The sequence below is a fragment of the Hyaena hyaena genome, unplaced genomic scaffold, assembly GCF_003009895.1.
Source record: "Hyaena hyaena isolate Hyena2069 unplaced genomic scaffold, ASM300989v1 scaffold_50, whole genome shotgun sequence".
Classification (NCBI taxonomy): domain Eukaryota; kingdom Metazoa; phylum Chordata; class Mammalia; order Carnivora; family Hyaenidae; genus Hyaena; species Hyaena hyaena.
In genome coordinates, this window is record NW_024080682.1 from 3,427,735 (window position 1) to 3,445,341 (window position 17,607).

The 17,607-nt window shown below is 55.6% G+C and overlaps 1 protein-coding gene across 5 annotated transcripts in view; it reads right to left on the reverse strand.

The window, feature by feature from the left end:
- Nucleotides 1-1,505: 1,505 nt before the first annotated feature.
- Nucleotides 1,506-17,607, reverse strand: part of PAXIP1 (PAX interacting protein 1) — a 46,878-nt gene continuing 30,776 nt past the window's right edge. For all 5 annotated transcript variants that reach the window (XM_039230749.1, XM_039230746.1, XM_039230748.1 and 2 more), the window contains 13 exons: nt 16,344-16,439; nt 15,347-15,484; nt 14,627-14,748; nt 14,049-14,233; nt 13,142-13,185; nt 11,402-11,472; nt 10,026-10,128; nt 8,983-9,151; nt 3,895-3,995; nt 2,804-2,938; nt 2,642-2,717; nt 2,503-2,563; nt 1,506-1,915 (listed from right to left, as the gene is read on the reverse strand). In XM_039230749.1, coding sequence (XP_039086680.1) covers nt 1,900-1,915; nt 2,503-2,563; nt 2,642-2,717; nt 2,804-2,938; nt 3,895-3,995; nt 8,983-9,151; nt 10,026-10,128; nt 11,402-11,472; nt 13,142-13,185; nt 14,049-14,233; nt 14,627-14,748; nt 15,347-15,484; nt 16,344-16,439 — 1,317 coding nt within the window. In that variant the 3' untranslated portion in view covers nt 1,506-1,899. The remainder of the gene's footprint in view (nt 1,916-2,502; nt 2,564-2,641; nt 2,718-2,803; nt 2,939-3,894; nt 3,996-8,982; nt 9,152-10,025; nt 10,129-11,401; nt 11,473-13,141; nt 13,186-14,048; nt 14,234-14,626; nt 14,749-15,346; nt 15,485-16,343; nt 16,440-17,607) is intronic.

The window sequence follows — 17,607 nt, forward strand, 5'->3', positions numbered from 1 at the left end:
GCCAGCTGGCCGCAGACAGCTCCTGGGGTGTTTAAGGATTATTTCTTGGCAGCTTTTGGAAAAAAACACTAATTGAAAGGTTAGTCAAATCAGTCATACTTGCTGCTTAACCAGACGCTGTCTCTGCTGTAGACTGGACGGATGCAGGACGCTCTGTCTGCACCTTGGCTTTTGGGCATGGAAGCAGGAGGTGGTGTTCAGAATCGAAATCGCGCTCTCAATTATGAAATGCTGCTTCCCTTTCAAGATTTTATAGAATCCAAGTTCGTAGTGACACACATTCCAACTATGGCATGTGAGAGGGAATGGTTGATTCTACAGGTGCTTTTTTGTTTTGAGAGAGAGAAGGAAAGAGAGAGAGAGAGAATCCCAAGCAGCCTCCACGCTGTCAGCACAGAGCCCAATGCAGGGCTTGAAATCACCAACCATGAAATCGTGACCTGAAGTCAAGTCAGACGCTTAACCAACTAAGGTGCCCAGGCAGGTAAGTATTTCTAAGTCTGCTTATATACAAAATCATTAGCTTAAAAGCAGGCACCTTTTGTTAAAAATCTGTTAGAAATACAAGTAAATACCAGGATATGCACTGCTTTTAAGGCATGCTTAAAGAGCTCAAGGTAAACACTTGTGGTGGACAATAAATCCATTGGTCACGCCAAGACTGAGGGTGTGCCCACACGGTGACTGGGCAGGTCGCCGGGAAATCACACAGAAGGTCGAGGGCTAGACGGGGGAGAATCACTTGAAGACACTGACCCATACACTTTAAAGCTATGAAGCGTGTGGTGACCTCCCCTCATCTGTAGGGGCTCTGCGTGGTCCCACCCCAGCAGAGCGAACACTGGGAAATGGCGTCCTGTGTGTGACCGTCACCAAAGCAAGCCCTACGGGGGCACTGGGAATTCCCAACATGGAAGTGAGTTCATTCTGCGTTCACGTTTTTAATGCAGGTGTTCCACCGAAACCGAGTTCAGGAATTCAACTGTAGAGGCTGTACAATCAAAGAATAAACCATCAAGGGGGTCACAACTCTTTCTAGGAAGACATTTCAGAAACCGTTACGGAAGCAAATTCTGAACACCCCAGATGCACGTGGTAAGAGCAGCCCTGGGGTGGTGCTGCTTGACACACCCCTGCACTGGGGAGGGCAGCGTACAAAATGTGTTAGGACGGACTGACTCCTAAGGCAGTGGTCTCTCGTTATTGTACCCACAATCCAACAGGGTGTGGGAGCCACGTGTGGGTGCGAGCAGGACGGATATATGGTGTCAAAGGTCGGGCCGGCGCCTGTGCTGCAGGGACTGCTGAGTGTTCTGGGTAAACCTCTGCTTGGGGGCTGTTACACTGGCAGAGAATGGCTGCCTTCCAGACGTTATTTCTTTGGGAGAAAACTCAGAATGTATTTTCTCTAGCAATTACGTAAAATGTGATACGGTTTGACGTAAATCCTATAAATAATGCAAAAAAAACCCACAAAAACCCAGAATAAATTCTAAGTTCAAAAGTACATTTATTTAAAATGTGGGCAAGATATCAATATAAAAGAAAAAAGTATAAGAAATAAAAATAATCAAAGTACAAAACATTTCAAATCTTTAACATCCATAATTTAGAGATAGCAAGGTTTTTATTTACATCATTTTATTTGTAGCTGAAATTCTGTTAACAGTGTTGTGAAAACATTTTAAAAACCTGGCAAATGAATCATAAAACCTAATGTGGGCTCATAAATTCATATATTACACAACATAATTTATGTTTCCTCAGAATAAAATCACACATCTTAAAGAGATGCAGCATAGATGATCTACTCGTCTTCCCGCTCACACGCCGGCCTCTGCAGGAAGCAGGTCTGTCCTGCGCGGCGCGGCCGGGACTCCAGTCACCGCGCAGGTCCCATCAGTTAAATTTATAGGTAGGCTTGTTGAGGAAAACACGCTTCAGACACGAGGCAAGGTAAGAGCCCCGGGACCCCAACTCTGGCCAGCTGGCGACCGGGGCCGTCTAGCAGACCCCTGAGCCCGTTTCCTGACCCGCCTGCACCAGCCAGGCCTGCTGCCCGTCCGGATCCCGGGGGGCTTTCCCCGCGCCCCGCAGACTCCCACGGCCCACACACCCCAGCCTCTCTGCAGTGGGCTCGGCCGGAGCCAGCGGGGCGACCCCGCGGAGGGTGCCGGGGGCCCCTCTCAGCCACAAGGCAGGCCCCGTTCTGTCTCCTGACAGGAAACCAGGCCTCCGAGGGGTCTCCCACAAATCACCCAGCTGACTTCTAGGCAGTTCTTCTTTCCGAGAGTCAAGGTGGCACAGACTGGGCATTTACGACGGTTTAGAAAAGTCTGGAAAAGATATGTGAGCCCGGACTTTATGAAGGCAGGTGCTCACGGCCCGGGCAGCGTCCAGTCGGCCTCCCTGATGGACTCGGGCCAGAACCCCCGGGCCCGTCCTGCTCCGAGCCTGTGGGGACAGGGCTTCGGCCCAGAGCCGCTTCCAGAAAAAGGATATGACTCATAGTCCAGCGTCTGCGTGAGCACTCCGGTGAGCACGAACTCCGCGTTGTGGACGTCTGAAAGACAGGGGGTGGACCATGAGGACGGCGGCGGCGCCACGCGCGTTCCCACGGCCCCAGCCTGTACCCGCGTACCTATGCCCCGGGCGAAGTACTCCCGGCACAAGTGCAGGTCGTTCTCGCAGGATATCAAGATGATTTCTGACAAGCTCTGGGAAAAGAAAGGGAGTTTATCGGTCATCGACCAGTGACGCTCATCGGGGCGGCGAGGAGTCGGCTCATTTTCCTTCCATCCACCTTATTCTGCTTGTGCTCCACGAGCTTCCGGAACGACGGCTGTTTGGACAATACTCTTCCCCCCGCACATTCCACGATCGCCTTCATGGTCGACAGGCTCGGGCAGATTCCAGGCGTGATGTAGAAGTACTTTGCCTAAACACAGAAGGAAAGTGCACTCTGAATCGTCAGGCTATGGCGTTTTTCATAAATTCTACCCTGAGGGTTCGGAGAAAATGTGCGGTTTCGTGAGGTTACGGACGTACCCTCGCCCCCCAGAAGCCCCCCGCCGGAAATGGGCCTGGAGGGAAGAGTCCGGAACAAAACAGCGTCTCCTGTGTCAGGTTCCACCTGTGGGGAGTGAAAGTGAGTGGAACGGACGTTCCTAACAGCCGTGAAGAACTGGGGGATCAGGGGGAACAGGGTAAGCACTTCTCCCTTTCGGCAGAATTCTGAGTTAGCAGCATACCGTCCGCCCTCGTCTGAGACGAGAGGCAGGCACGGCGCCTGTACTCTCTTCCACTGCCTGCGCCGGGTTGGGGCTCCGACTAGGAGATGATTCTGACGGTTAAGATTCAATTTCCCCGCGCCTCTGCTCTCAGGCATCTCGTGAAGCACGGTTTTAAACTGCTTGTAAGAAAAGAACTAACGTCTGGAAAACTCTGTCGGTTCGGGGGAGATGCGCCCTGGCAGCAGGCTCCTGCCTCAGCTGGTTCCTTAAGTGTAAGAACAGCAGCTTCCACAGGGGTTTGTAGCAAGGTGGCTTATAACAGATGTTTAAAGACCTTCCGTCTTGAGTTACGCACACACACTCGACTAATACCCTCCCAAGAATCTTCCTCTCCAGCTGAGCGTGCGTTTACTGAGAAGAGCGTCACGCAGCGCAGATTTGTTAAAAGCAGAAAAATCAACTTAAATGTCTCACACCAATTAAATCATTCTTCACGATGCCCTTTGACGGCCCAGGTGCATCGCGCTGAAGGACAGCAGGGCACGGGGCTCCGGATGCCGCAGGGACCCTGGGACGTGCACGGCCCCCCTCCCCCCACCGGGTGTGTCCCCTCCAGCCGTGCCACCGGAACTCCACGGGGACGGTCCCCTTCCAGGCGTACCTTGAAGAGCGGAGCGGCATGCGCCCTCTTCAAGGACTCTTCCAGACTGAAGGAGAACAGCACCTCGGCCTCGGCGTCGCGGAGGAGGTAGTTCTGCTCATCTGGAAGACAAGAGCCGCCCACTCAACAGAGTGCAGACTCGGGAACCCAGGGCATGCGATCCGCCCCGGAAGTCTCGCCGCCAGCCAGGTGCCCGTCGCCCGAGGCTCAGTTTCCCCGCGAAGCTATGAGTTCTGACCCGTCGCCATCACCTGTCGCTGTGCCCCGTAAACAGCCAGAGCAGATGAAGGACGGGCTGCTGCTACACGCTGGGTCCTGACCTCCGGGTTCACAGTGCTTCGGAGAAGATGGACGGAGCGGTAGGGGCCCCTCCCCGCCACCACTGCGCACCGTTTCAGGGAGTTCACGGGGACCAGAGCGACCAGCTCGGAACCAGCGTCACCCCCGACATGCGTGTGAAACACCCCAAGTCCCAGACTCCGTGACGTGATGGCCCGTTAGCAAAAACGTACTCTCTTTAAACATATGACCGTGTGCAGCACCTTAGAACGGCTCCGCACAGCTTACAGGATTTGGGGGGTTTTCATGCTTCCTCAGACTTCTCAGGTCATGTTTTAAGAAAATGGAAAGATCACAAAGCATCTGAAGCTTCACACAGGTTCCTCACGGCAGGACAGCCCGCCTCCCTCAGTTTGCAGTAATGACCCAGTAGCGTCACGAGCGCCCTAGCCTGTGGGTCCCCCACCCCCCGCTTTAGGGAAGGACATCGCTGGGACGACCAGGCAGAGCCCAATGAGGTCTGCGGCGAGACCGCGGCAGCAGACCCCGACTTCGAGGGCTGCGCCGGGCCGTCAGGCAGAGTCCTCTTCCGTGGGCCACACGCACGTGGTCAGGCGTGACGGTGCGGGAGAGAGCAGCCATCTGACTATACCTGCAGCTGTTTGGTAACTTGGGGATTGTTTAAAAAAAAAGTGCAAAAGATTCTAATTCAAAAGCCAAACATGTTTATAAAAAAATCCATAAAAAGCTAAAAGTTGGATCAAGGAAATGAATCTGAAAGCAAAAATTCAGGTAGTAATTACTCCAGATAACCTAAGGTCACTATTCTGGAGAAACTTAAACTTTTGGCAAAGGGAAATGTTTTAAAATATGTATTAAACACAAACCATTCACATGTACCAACGAAGTGACCCTGAAGTTTACAGGGAGGGCAAAGGCCCAGGGCAGCCAGCCCCACACTGAAGGGTGGGGACGCAGGGGGGCTGCCACTGACCGACCTCAACGCCCCAGCAATCAAGACCGGGTGGCGCTGGAGAAAGAACAAATAGACCAACGGAGAGAAGCCCAGAGACAGAGCAGAGAAACGGTTAAACTGGTTTTTAACAACGGTGCAAAAAGGCAGTAAGTATGACTGAGCGAAGGTCGTCTTTCCAACAACTGACGTCCACATGCAAGACACTGAATCTAGACACGGACCATACAGCCTTCTCCGTGTATCACCGGCCTCAGTGTAAACACAAACCATACATCTCCTAGAACAGAGGAGAAAAATCTGGATGACCCTGAATGTGGCAATGACTTTAGATACAACACCAAACACACGATCCATGGAAGAAATAATTGATAACCTGGACTCCATTGAAACTGAAAACTTCTGAGGCACCTGCGTGGCTCAGTCGGTTAAGCGTCCAACTTTGGCTCCGGTCACAATCTCACAGTTCGTGGGTTCGAGCCTCATGTTGGACTCTGTGCTGACAGCTCAGATCCTGAAGCCTGCTTCCAATTCTGTGTCTCCCTTTCTCTCTGCCCGTTCCCTGCTACTACTCGCTCTTTCTCTCAACGTTAAAAAAATTTAAAAAATAAAATTGAAAACTTCTGCTCTGTGAAAGACAATGTCAAAAACACGTGAAGACAAGCCACGCACTGGGAGAAAGTATTCCAAAAGACACAACTGATTAAAGGACTGCCATATAAAATATACCAAGACCTCGTAAGATGACAACCCAATTAAGAAATGGGCAAAACAGGGGGGCCTGGGTGGCTTAGTCGGTTAAGCATCCGACTTTCGCTTAGGTCATGATCTCGCGGTTCGTGGGTTCGAGCCCCGCATCGGGCTCTGTGCTGACTGCCGGCTCAGAGCCTGGAGCCTGTTTCAGAGTCTGTATCTCCCTCTCTCTCTGGCCCTCCCCTGCTCACGCTGTCTGTCTCTCTCTCTCCTAGAAATAAATAAAACATTAAAAAAAAAATTAAAAAAAAAAAAAAAAAAGAAAAGAAATGGGCAAAACAGGGGCGCCTGGGTGGCTTAGTCGGTTAAGCATCCGACTTTCGCTTAGATCATGATCTCGCGGTTCGTGGGTTCAAGCCCCGCGTCGGGCTCTGTGCTGCCAGCTCAGAGCCTGGAGCCTGTTTCAGAGTCTGTATCTCCCTCTCTCTCTGACCCTCCCCTGCTCACGCTGTATCTCTCTCTCTCCTAGAAATAAATAAAAAAACATTAAAAATTAAAAAAAAAAAAGAAATGGGCAAAACATCTAAACGGACATGGCACCACAGAAGATAGTGTTACTGAAGTGCAAATTACAGCAATGAGATCACCCCTCGACAGCCGCTAAAATGGTGGAAATTCCAAACCCTGACAACAGCAAATGCCAGCAAGGATGCGGGGCAGCAGGACCTCTCCTCCAGTGCTGGCGGGAAGGCAAAGCGGGGCAGCCAGCTTGGAAGGCAGCCTGGTGGTTTCCTAACAGAGCCAAACATACTTTTTCCATACAGTCCAGCGATCCCACCCCTGGCATTGACTCAAAGGAGTTGAAAATGCACATCCACACACAAGCTACACGAGTGACGGCAGTGGCGGTATTCGTAATTCTCAGAACTTAGAAGCAGCCACGACACCCTTCAGTAGGTGAACAGATAAACGGTGGTCCATTCGGACAATGGAACATTGTTCAACGCCAAACAGGGAGGAGCTGTGAAGCGAGGAGAGGACAGGCAGGAGGCTTACGTGCGTGTCATGAAGTGACAAAAGCCACCCACTCTGAGGAGGACACGTGCTGTAGGAGTCCAACTGTGGGATGTCTAGAGAAGGCCATTTTTATAAAGTGGGAAAATTCTCGTGTCTGGAAACGTGGAGCTCAAATGTGACATGTCTGAATAGTTACTACAGAACACGTAAGCGTGTACACCACAACTAAGCCCCCTTCTAACCCTCGGAGATCAACAGTTATACGAGCAACAAGACCGTCAACCAAAACTTGGGTGACGTAGGAAATGCTGTAAACTTGATAAAAAGACAGAACCACCATGAGTCACAAACTGGCAAACTTGGGAACTCAAGCAACTCAAATTTCACTTAAGGAAGCACCCGTCTCCTAAATTTTACAACTCTTACCAAAAACTGGGAGCTAATCTCTAGGTTTAATTGTTTCTACAGACGTTTTCTTCTGCCTGCGTTTGTTATTTCAGTAACATCTTTTAAGAACAAAAGCAAGAATTTCAATGGAAAGCCTCTGCAGTTGACCTCGTTACTTGTGGACTCTGCATCTGAGAGTCTGGCCACTTGCCACAGCTTTCCCGCCAAGCTTCCGCAGCGCCCGCAGAGACGTGCACGGTGGGGACAGCCCAGAGAGCAGGGCCACGCCGGGCCTCCATCAGGCCACACCAGACACAGGTTCCTTTCTGTGGTCTGTGTAGTGTGAATCCTCCCACACATTCATGCTCTGCTGGGGACCCTGGTCTCACAGGCCCCAGCGCCGAGCACACCCGCACTCCCGGAAGAGGCCACACGGGACCCGGAGGCCTCATTCAGTGTCAGTGATGCGCGGCCGGCCAGGCGCTCGGTGTGAGGGGCCAAGAGCAGGTGTTAACACGGGCTCTTCACACTGCGCACACGCAGAACGAGGTTTTCCAGATTGCACACGAGGGTGCGTACGGATCGGCCGACGGGACAGGACCGGAGACTCACAGGAGCCTGGCCCTGCTTCCTCTGGGAGCGATGGCTCCGTGCTCAGGAACCCGGTGTCGGAAGCCGCTCTGCAGGCCGGAGCCCCAGGAATGATGGGCACCGACTCTACTATCGTAGTTGAGAATTCAGAGGTCTTCTTCATTATTGATTTTCACATAAATGGTTCTTTCTTATGACTGACTTGGATAGAACATCATGAAACTTTAAGTTTGGTTTAGCTTTGCTAAAATCAACAAACCTGAGTGTCTGCTGGATCCTATTTCTCATCTGTGTATTAGACTGTGTGAACTTTAAAATATACATGCTTTCTATTAGTTTTTTTACAGGAAAGACTGAATCAGGTTTAAATACCAGTGGCTGAGAAAACCATGTGGACCTGCAATATGATGACTTGTCCCCATCAGGGCTAAGTCAGGTCAGAGCGTGAGGGCAGGGAGGACCGGAAGGTCTGCTGGCCTGGTGCATCCGCGTCACCCCTACCCCAGGGGCGAGCAGGCAGGTGCGGCTGAGAAGCTGGAGGAGAGCCCAGTGCAGGGGGCAGGGGGCTGCGGAAAAAAACCCGGAGTGGGTATGCCCCGATGCGGCGGGCGGGGGGCGGGAGCTGGTGACTGCTGTTGATGCCACGTGATGGGGCGTGGGCCCCGAGGGAGCGGAGTCTCAGCACCGCGGGGAGAGGGCTCAGGCTGTGCGTGTGGGGGTGTGCGGGCTGGGAGCACCACACCACCACACCAGGGAGGAGGGCGTTCGCACTGCTGCTGATCCGCCTAACAAGCCTGGGCGCTCTCTGCTGCTCTAAGCGTGCCCACCTGGGCGGACGGCCAGCCCTCGGCCGGCGCCCGCAGTCACAGCCGTGCCGGGATGCTGTCCCTTTACCGCACGTTGCACGTGAGCATCGCACCGGAGCACACGCGTTGGAGCCGCAAGCAGAGAGGCAGAGGCCCCGTTTCCCTCAGTGTGTGGACCCCCAGATGATTCGCTGGCATGTGGAAGCAATTTATAAATTTTACTGAGTCATCAAGAGGGAAAAAAGCAAACGAGGGGTTTGTTGGGATGGAGGTGGAGAGAAACTGGAGAAAACAAATGTTGGTTTTCCACATTAAAAAGGAGCGGCAGCCACCGCTACGTACCAATAAACGCCTGACACTTGAAACACTCTTCCAGCCAGTCGGGCGTCACAATGTGCTTCACCACGGAGATGGCCGTCAGGAACTTCACCGTGCGTGTCACTTTGCTGGCGATGAGGTGTGTGCATTTCTGCGCAGACTCGGCGACCTCGCCCCCGAGGATGTAGAGCTTCTGGAGGGAGGGGCACAGAGCGGAGGTGAGCGTGGGGCCGCACGACAGCACGGCGCACTGCTCCGGCCTGAGCTGGGAGACGGCGCACACAGCGCCCGGGTGCATGTCCGGAGAACAAGGCAGCACATTTCATGAAAAGGCGTGACCACGCCCAGACTTTCGAAGCTGAAATGGGTGTTAATGAGGTGCATTAACAGAGTCCCTGTTTATAAAAATTACAGCAGAAGTGCCTGAGGAGACATGAGCATCTAGAAAAGACCTCGGTAACTACACTCGATTTTTAAAGTAAAGAAATTAAACCGTACTAAAATGGCGGCATTTATAACTGTTCTCCTTAAAAACCCGAGAGGTACAATGAACGAAGCCCACGTGACACAGGCCGATGATCACCCTTGACGCCCCCCCCCCCCACCGGAACGACAGCAGGGTGAGAACCCGCCCTTGTGCTGTTGTTACTTCAGAAGCGCACGGACGGCTGTGTCCCCCGTTCCTGCCCGAGCACCAGCACGCGGCTGCCCCGCGCCTGCCCAGAACTGGGTGCCAGGGCGTCTGGGCCGAGCACATTCGAGCAGTTGCTCGCGTTCACAGGACTGTACAAGTGGGTCCTGGTCTACTCACCCAAGTTGTATTTTCTACTGCTAAGAAGGCAAGTGTCTAAATGTACAAGTATGAAAAGCACAGAGCGAGGTGAAAAGTCACGTACGGTTTAATGACAACTTGACTACAGAAATGACTACTGCTACTTCCTAACCGTACGCCACGAAGACGACCATGACCGCATGTTGCTGGTGTTACCCTGACACACCGCGAGCTAAAGCAAGCACGTGCACACAGGAAGAGCACTAAATCCCCTGAATGTACACTACCCTTTCACCTTAATATACTGTTGAACTTGCACAGGCTCGAATCCAGTGAAAAGCACAAAAGGGGTCAATTCTGGTGTTAACTTTTTTGTGGGAGGCGGTAGATCTTCAATTCTGTAAAATAAATACAGAATAAACAAGTGACTATCGCTTACTCAAAAATGTCGGTTAGCAAACAACAGACTCTAATAGCTTGCACAGGCTTTCAGGGCTTGAAGCGTGTGGGGGTTTTTCTGTGAGGGGAAAGCACGAGGCACCTGACCTTCCTGCCTTTAGGCGGTCACCCTGGAGACCGAGGAGCTTGGGCGCACCCCCTCTTCCTCACTGTCCCTCCCCCCATCACAAAGGTCTCCACAGGCTTTCACAAGAGCAAGCAGGTGCTTTGGCTTGCCGGGGGAGGCGTCCCTCGCGGGCCCGTGCTCCCGCAGGCACCCGCCCCTGCCCGTACAGCAGAAGGCACGGAGCAAGCCACTGACTTAAGCACACACTTTAAATGAGACCTCATTTCATTTCTACATAGCTACGTTTGAGGCCATTTAGGTAAAATAATTTTTTAAGGCTTATTTGTGGCACTTTGATAGCCATTTTAAAGATACGTCATCACATGACCAAGACGTTCCTAAACGCTTCCGGAACACAGACCATGATATAGGGGGTGCAACGGGCCTGATGCAGGGCAGGGGCGAGGCGAGGGAAGCTGGTGACTGCAAGGACAGCCAGGGCCGGTCCCCTGTGCCTCACCAAGTCCAGCTCGGAGGTCACGGCTTTCAGACTCAAGAAGGAAGGGAAAGCTCCCTGCTTGCCCTGCACCTGCCCTGCCCTACGAATCAAATGACCCGCCCTGGCCAGCCAGGGGTTTGCAGGATAGACGGCCGCCGCCGCACACGTCCATCCGGGGGCTCTGGCCCTGCTGTGCACGCACCAGGGACGCGGTGCTGGCGCGGCTTTGCTTAGAAATAAAAAGGTTCAGGGCGCCTGGGTGGGTCAGTCAGTTAAGCGTCTGACTCTGGCTCAGGTCATGATCTTGTGGTTCGTGAGTTCAAGCCCTGCATGGATCTGTGCTGGCAGCTCAGAGCCTGGAGCTGCTTCGGATTCTGTGTCTCCCTCTCTCTCTCCCCTTCCCCTGCTTGCTCTGTCTCTCTCACTCTCAAAAATGAGTAAATTTAGAAATAATAAAAATAAATTTAAAAATTAAAGTTTTGTTTTTATTAAGGAGCAAGACTTGTGTTCACCTCTCAGGTCCGGCAATGAGACGCGCGCGGCACGATCAAGCTGTGGAACAACAAGGAGTGGATCCTACCTTCTGTGAAAACGTTCAGAAGCCTCCCCCGCTGGGACCGAGGCCTGCGGAGAACCCCAGCCGTAGCGGCGGGAAGGGCGCCCGTACCTGGCTCTTTTGGAAGAAGGCTGCACGTTGGTCACCTCATTCTGCTTCGGTTTGGGAGGCAGCCTCACGCCCTGGAATCAAAGCGGCGTCCGCGTCAGTCGGCCCCGCACGTGTCCGCCGCGGGGAGGCCAGCCGGTGCCTGGACGGCAGCGAGGAGGACGCCGGCCAGGGGCAAGGGGGCTTTGCCGGGGGCCTGTCACCTGCCTGGCCCCCCGTCCCGGCTCCCACATGGCCGCACTCATTCCTGTGTCAGCTGCTGTCCCGACGCGGGAATTGGAAAACACGCTCCCTGCAATTACGCCCCCACGACGCGGCTGCTCCTCCCGCAGAAACGCGGCCTGTGGCGGCTCACAAACGCGTCCCCGACGCACCGCAGCACCGCCAGCCGGGCCGGAGCAGCACAGCAGGGGCCCGGGCCGCCCCGCGTGCGTTTCCCGTGCTGTACCGCGTCTGTCTTGTGCATTCACGTTCACACTCCCTCAACCCCGCTGCCGTATCCAGACAACCAAACGCAAGGTCAGTGTGTCCCCAGCAAATACAGGAGGCATGTAGTCCGTCCGGCACAGGGCCGGGCTCTCCCTCCTCTGACCCTCACCCAACAAAGACACAACCCTCAGCTCCGCAGTCTCCAAACTTTGCACGTCGGCGGCAATGAGGAACAAAGGTAAACCGGCCCCTGAGTCCCTAACGCCGGCGGCTCTGAGGTCACAGACACGAATCCGTGGGAGAACCGGCTGTCCCTGGGGTCACGTGGGGGGACGGGTGGAACGTGACCGCTTTCCCACCTTTGCCCCAAAGGCCACCACCACCTCGCTCCCCGCCAACTGAGTCAGGATCTTTGCTTCTGCTCATGTGTCAGAGGCGGCCGTGCTTTATGAAAACCAGAATTCGGGGTTTCAGCAGAGCAAACACGGGAGCGTGTGATTGTCGGCCCACAGGCCCCCGCAGGGCTCTGGACAGGTCTCAGCAGCTCCCGGGTCAGGGGCAGAAAGCAAGCAGGGCGGGTCATCTGGGTACACAGGCTGGATGTTGCCTGGTGGCCCCGACAGGAGGGCTCCCCTCGGCTCACTGCTCACGGGACACAAACCCTAGTTGCCTCTGTGGCACCGAGGCGGGTGCTGAAAATCAGCGGGCACGTGACTCAGACCCTTAGTAAGAACGCAGGGGTGTTTGATACCCTAAAGCCCTACACCTCACGGCCGCCAGCATCGAGAGCGCTGCCAGCACGGCGCAGGCACATCAGCCACGGTGCAGACAGGAGTTCCTCAGCGTCGTTGCTGCTGTGACACGGGAAACCGGAGACCGTGTCCCGCCATCACGGGGAGACGCAGGTGCACACGGCCCCTCCAGGAAGGCCGCCAGGCCTTACTTCTGAGCCAACAGCCACTGGCATCCGGCCTCATGCCCCAGGGCCGGGCCCCACCCGGGATCCGAACACGACCCCACGGTGAGGGGGCCCCCGCCCTGCGTGTACCCGTCCCTGCTCTCTCCCTGAAGCGCCTCGAGCAGCTCACAGGCCTCCGGGCGGGCCATGCTCCCCACAGACACAAGAGCAACGACAGTACCAGCGACTGAGGGACAGGGACCCAGAGTGTGCCGCACGCCCACGACAGGGGAGAACACAGCCTGCCTTCTTTATGCCGACAGATCACTCGGGGAGTTCTGAGTGTACACACACGACTGCCTACCGCGTTCCTGTAAGACGGGCGGCGCGAGGCGCCGGGCCAGGGCAGCACGTACCATCAGCAGCTCCGCCGACACCTTCAGCGGGACCCTCCAGGCATCTAGAGGGAAACGGGTTGTGTTTAGGACAATATACTGCTGAATCAGACAAGCCCACTGGTGACGCCCTCTCCTGGGGCTGGTGGCGTGGGCGCTTAGCGGACATTCACTAAGGACAAACCTAAGCGCTACGCTTACATTGACACAATGCTTTCAGTACAACGTAGGAAGGGCAGCAAGCAGCTGCGGCATGTGCTCAGGGCTCAGGTACTGGGGTTCCCTGGGCGAGGAGCTCGAGGACCAGGCGCAGCACGGGGGTCAGAGCGAAGCCCCTCCCCGGCCATCCCCGGCCTGCACAAAGGACCAGCACACCTCCCTGCACGATGCCCGCGGTGACGGCTTCAAGGACCGACGACAAAGTCTTTGTAAGGCTTCCAGAGCTCAAGTCAAATGGGCAGATGTGTCCCCGGGAAGCAGACTGTGGCTTAACTTGAGGACGAGCCATCAGAAAACTCAGCTCAATGAACATTTTGGAAACAGCCTGTGGAAGCCGTCTGAACGGGCGCTTTCTGGAGCATTCCGCCGAGTGTCACAGCGCAGCCCAGGACGAGCAGCCACACGCACAGGCCTGCCCCCGCCCAGCAAGGGCAGAGGGGAGAAGGCGGTGCTGGCCCACAGCTGAAGGCGTGCAGGCGGCCGCGTGAGAGGGCTGGCGGGGAGGCCGGCCGGAAGAGGCCCGCAGTGCTCCTGTCTGCGAGCATCTAGTAAGAGGGCAGCGTGAGCACCACACCCACGGGAACCACCGGGCAGGGAAGGAGCAGGCTGCGGGGAGGGGCCCAGGAGAAAGAGAAGGCGGCAAGTGAAGGCGGCGGACGCACGTGTGACACCTGCACCGATCCATCTGCCGACGTGTGCGCCCGCTTACCCAGAAGATTCAAAACCAGGTGCGGGGTCGGGGCAAAGGGCTCCTGCAGGTTGAACGTCGTGTAGCGACCGTAGTGGAGCTGCCTCAGCGCCTCGAAGTTCCCCAGGAGGATGTCACCGAGCCACTGGGCGTTCACGCACGGCACCCTCCACTCCTTGGCCTTCTCGTACTTTAAACCGGTCGGTCTTTGTGTTTGAGGGAAAAGACACTTCATTAAATGTCAGAACCGTCTACTGTTCAAGCCAACGGCTATTTTCCATCTGGTGTGAGAGAAACACCAGGGCTGCCTTGGCGACCGTGACCGTGGCCCCAGGCCGGCAGCCGCAGGGCACGCCCCGCCCAGGCCCCAGGCCCGGGTGCCTCGCTCCCGAGCCCGGCTCCGGCTCCGGCTCCGTTAATGCGCTCGTCAGCTCGCCGCCAGCTCTACAGCCACTCCTGCCGACGAGCGAGTAGCGGGCCGTCCCTCCCACGGCCTGACGGTCACGTTCCCGCCGTAGCACGACGCGGCGCTAAGTCTGACTGGGTCCCTAACCCGAACGTGAGCTGGGGACCGCACGCGGCGCCACAGCGGTGCTTACTCTTTGCAGATGAGCACCGTGTTGCTGCGGCACAGGTAGCCCGTGTACTTGGCGCCCGCCAGGTAGGCCATGAGCTTCAGGTCGTCTCGGTCACTGTCGACAAATCCAGTCACAGAAATAATCTAAGCACAAAGAGAGCAAATAAGGCCAAGACGCAGTGACACTTTAACCCGTGGGCACGTCCTCCTCCGGGCCTGCTTTCCGCGCACGTGCCCTCCCGTTCTGCACGTGGCGCTCCCGGGGACAGCCGGGCACGCCACCCTCAGCAGTGCCACTACCAGCATCCCGTTCGTGGGACACAGGCCACGGACAGAGCCACCGGGGCAGGGATGACTGTGACAGCAGGTGCGTGGGAGCCTGTTCTGTGTTACGAGGACACGGACGCCACCTGGACAAAGCTGCTGCGCTAAGCGTGTAAACACGAACGGGCCAGTTCTCCCCCCCCCACCCGCCCCCACTGACCCCGGCTTTGAGGCTGTGGGAGAACGAGCCCTGTCTGCGGCCGCCGCTCTCACACAAGACCCAGGACCTGCCTCTGCTGCACTGTGGGCCTTTACGCCGTGTCCTCAAGACGCCACAGACCCAGGCAGACTCTGCCACGGGCCGGGGCCTGTGCCGTGAGGAGCGTAGAAGTGAGGCGTGCGCGCCGCCGGGGCCCTGGGGGCCCTGGGGAGCCTCTGGCGGAGGAGAACGCGCACCAAGTGAAGCCATGCGCCTTACGTGCTGAGAACACGGCTTCCCCCCGGGCGGGAAGGCCACCGGGAAGTGAAGGGCACGGTGGGGCGGCACCATCTTCCTCTTCTTCAGGACGGTGTTGAGCCAGTGCGCAGTGACACACCTCTTCCTCTCCCGGATCGCCTGCCAAACAGAATTCCGGGTCTGTCGCGCTTGGGGTTTGGGAGCTGCAAGGCTACACACACAACCATAACGCCTACAGCGATGATGACCCCTTGCCGGGAGGCCCCGTCAGAATCCCAGACGTCAGCCCTCGATTGACCAAAGGAACAAATGGCCCCAGGGCAGCAGGTGAGCGGTCACACGACAGAGAGTGTGACGACCACACACACAGGAGCCTGCGACGGGGGCAAAGGCCACACATTTTATCACCACCTTAGAAATAATCATGGAATGAGACCGTGTCTGTGATCATCAAAATCCAATTAAAGCTCTCCGGTAAGAATGCACAGGACCCCAACGAGAACAGGCTCTGAAAACGTAAAAACCTAAAATTACCGTACGGGGGAAAAACCAAAACCCCACCCGCAGTTCTGCATTTTTAGTTGGAAGGTGGATCCAGGAAAAGGCTGCAGTGCGTGAAGGGCCGTTTCGGGGAGGTCGCCTCTCACACACATGCTGACAGGGCTCCGTCCAGGAAGGACGCAGCGTGGAAAAAAGAAGCCACGGAACTTCAGGCCACACACGAGGTGACATCATGAGAGCCCGTGCCCGGCAGGAGGCCCCACGACAGCAGGAAGTCCTGCCTCGGCCCACGGCTTAGTCACGGAGCTGCCCTGGACTCGAGAAGGGGCGGGTCTGGTGCTCCACGCTCAGAGGCGTAAAGGCCACAAAGTTATGCCAGCAAAGACTGAGGAGAAAGTACGCTGCTGTCCTCAGAGGCAGGAAAGGGTCCTTTCCGAACACGGCGGCCACTAGACTCCTAAGATGGTCCCTAGAAGGGCCAGGCTCCGTCCACTCACGGCGGAGCCGCTCTACTCACCTGCGCGTACATCCCGCTGACCTGACTCTCGCAGAGGAGGTGGGTGCACCGGCTTGAGAACGTGGGGTCCACGGCGCCGCCATGTGCCTGGATTATCTAGACACGTGAGACCAAAGTGTAGTCAGCCTCTGGCATCGGGGGGACGGGCCCCGGCTTCAAATCAGACGGCTAGGAGAGGAGCCCATCCTCTGCTTCTACGGCGTGCTCCACTGAGCCACACACAACGCATTGGTTATGTTTACAGACTGGCGCCCAGCACAGTTCAGTGGAAATGAACTCCGACAGTCCCTTCGTTTGAATTTCCAGAGGGAAGGGAGAGAGGAACGGGACGTTCTCTCCACCTCGTGCTGTGCATGCCCTGGAGTCAGTCCCGTGCCTCCCTGACCCACACCCACCGGACGCCCACCCACGGTGCCCACCCACGTGTGACATTTCAGACAGTGCCAAATGTCTCCCAGGGGGCAGAGCCACCCTGCTTAAGAGCCATTGTTCTAAAAGGAAAATGAGCAGGAAGTTAGCAAACACCAAAGTTTATCTTTAACAACAGATTCTGTCCCAGGGCTGGGGGAATGGTTCTATGGCGTCACATGGTGCTGGTGACATTTGTCGAAGTCCAGAGAACTGTGCACCAGAAAGGAGAGACTTTCACCGTCTGGTTAAAAAAAAAAAAACAACAACAAACATCTGCCCCACAAAATGGTTCTGCTTCCTTTACTATTTTTTTTTTTTACTTTAAAAAAAAAAAACAAAACGTTTATTTTTGAGAGAGATAGAGACAGAGTGTGACCGTGAGTGGGGGAAGGGTAGAGAAAGAGGGAGACACAGAATCCGCAACAGGCTCCAGGCTCTGAGCTGTCAGCACGGAGCCCAATGCAGGGCTTAAACCCATGCACCACGAGATCATGACCTGAGCTGAAGTTGGACGCTTAGCCAAGTGGGCCACTCAGGCGCCCTTTGCTTCATTTAGTTTTTAAATCTGATTTTGATTGGGGCTCCTGGGTGGCTCAGTCGGTCGAGCATTTGACTCGACTCTGGCTCCGGTCAGGACCTCAAGAGTTGTGGGATCGAGCCCCGTGTCAGGTTCTGTACTGATGGCGCTGAAGCTCCTTGGGATGCTCTCTCCCCCACTCGGTCCCTCCTGCACTCATGCTCTCTTAAAAAAAATCACCAGCTTTTATTTCAGCCGGTCACGAACACGACTCACTACGGCATGTGACATGGCAGCAATAGCCACAGCACTGGTTCCCATCCCCTGCACCAGGCT